Source organism: Lipotes vexillifer, unplaced genomic scaffold (genome assembly GCF_000442215.2).
Source record: "Lipotes vexillifer unplaced genomic scaffold, Lipotes_vexillifer_v1.1 scaffold33, whole genome shotgun sequence".
NCBI lineage: Eukaryota > Metazoa > Chordata > Mammalia > Artiodactyla > Lipotidae > Lipotes > Lipotes vexillifer.
Genome location: NW_006791315.1, coordinates 1025755 through 1026415, shown reverse-complemented (window position 1 = coordinate 1026415; position 661 = coordinate 1025755). Strand labels below are relative to the sequence as shown.

The 661-nt window shown below is 50.2% G+C and overlaps 1 protein-coding gene across 1 annotated transcript in view; it reads left to right on the top strand.

Moving 5' to 3' along the window:
* Positions 1 to 661, top strand: part of MTARC1 (mitochondrial amidoxime reducing component 1) — a 21649-nt gene that overhangs the window by 13559 nt on the left and 7429 nt on the right. Inside the window, exons 5-6 of the mRNA XM_007464320.1 lie at positions 67 to 128; positions 220 to 291. Coding sequence (XP_007464382.1) covers positions 67 to 128; positions 220 to 291 — 134 coding nt within the window. The remainder of the gene's footprint in view (positions 1 to 66; positions 129 to 219; positions 292 to 661) is intronic.

Here is a 661-nt window from a genome sequence, read left to right as displayed (position 1 = left end):
CCCTACACGGGTGGGTCAGGGCTGGGGATCCGAAGTGCTCACATGAGTCACGTGCTTTGTCCCCAGGACTCATGGAATGAGCTTCTTATTGGTGATGTGGAACTGAAAAGGGTGATGGCTTGCTCCAGGTGAGGTGCATACACTGCTGCCCAGGAGACGGAGGGGAGGGTGAAGATCGTCTGCTTTGTCCCGTGTATGATGCCCTGTGTGTGTGTCCAGGTGCATTTTAACCACAGTGGACCCGGACACGGGCGTCATGAGCAGGAAGGAGCCTCTGGAGACCCTGAAGAGGTGAGACTAAGCAATTTAACATCTCTGCGAGGAAGCAGGGGAAACACCACGCAGGTGTATTCTTGAAGTGGAAGGGGGTCCTGGTGACTGGATAACTTGGGAAACATTCTTGGGTGCTTTGGTCCCCAGAATGCCTGCTTGGACAACTAATTTTATTTTATTTAGAATTCATGATCTGAGCACACCGATTACAATGCAACAATAAAACATGGTTTAGATGTTTTGGCAAACTTTATTATGGACTGAGTATTTCGTGACATCACAAATTCATTAGGTGTGATAGGGGCTTTCTGATGCTATAAGAAATGCCTATAGGCTTCCCTGGTGGCGCAGTGGTTGAGAGTCCGCCTGCCGATGCAGGGGACGCGGG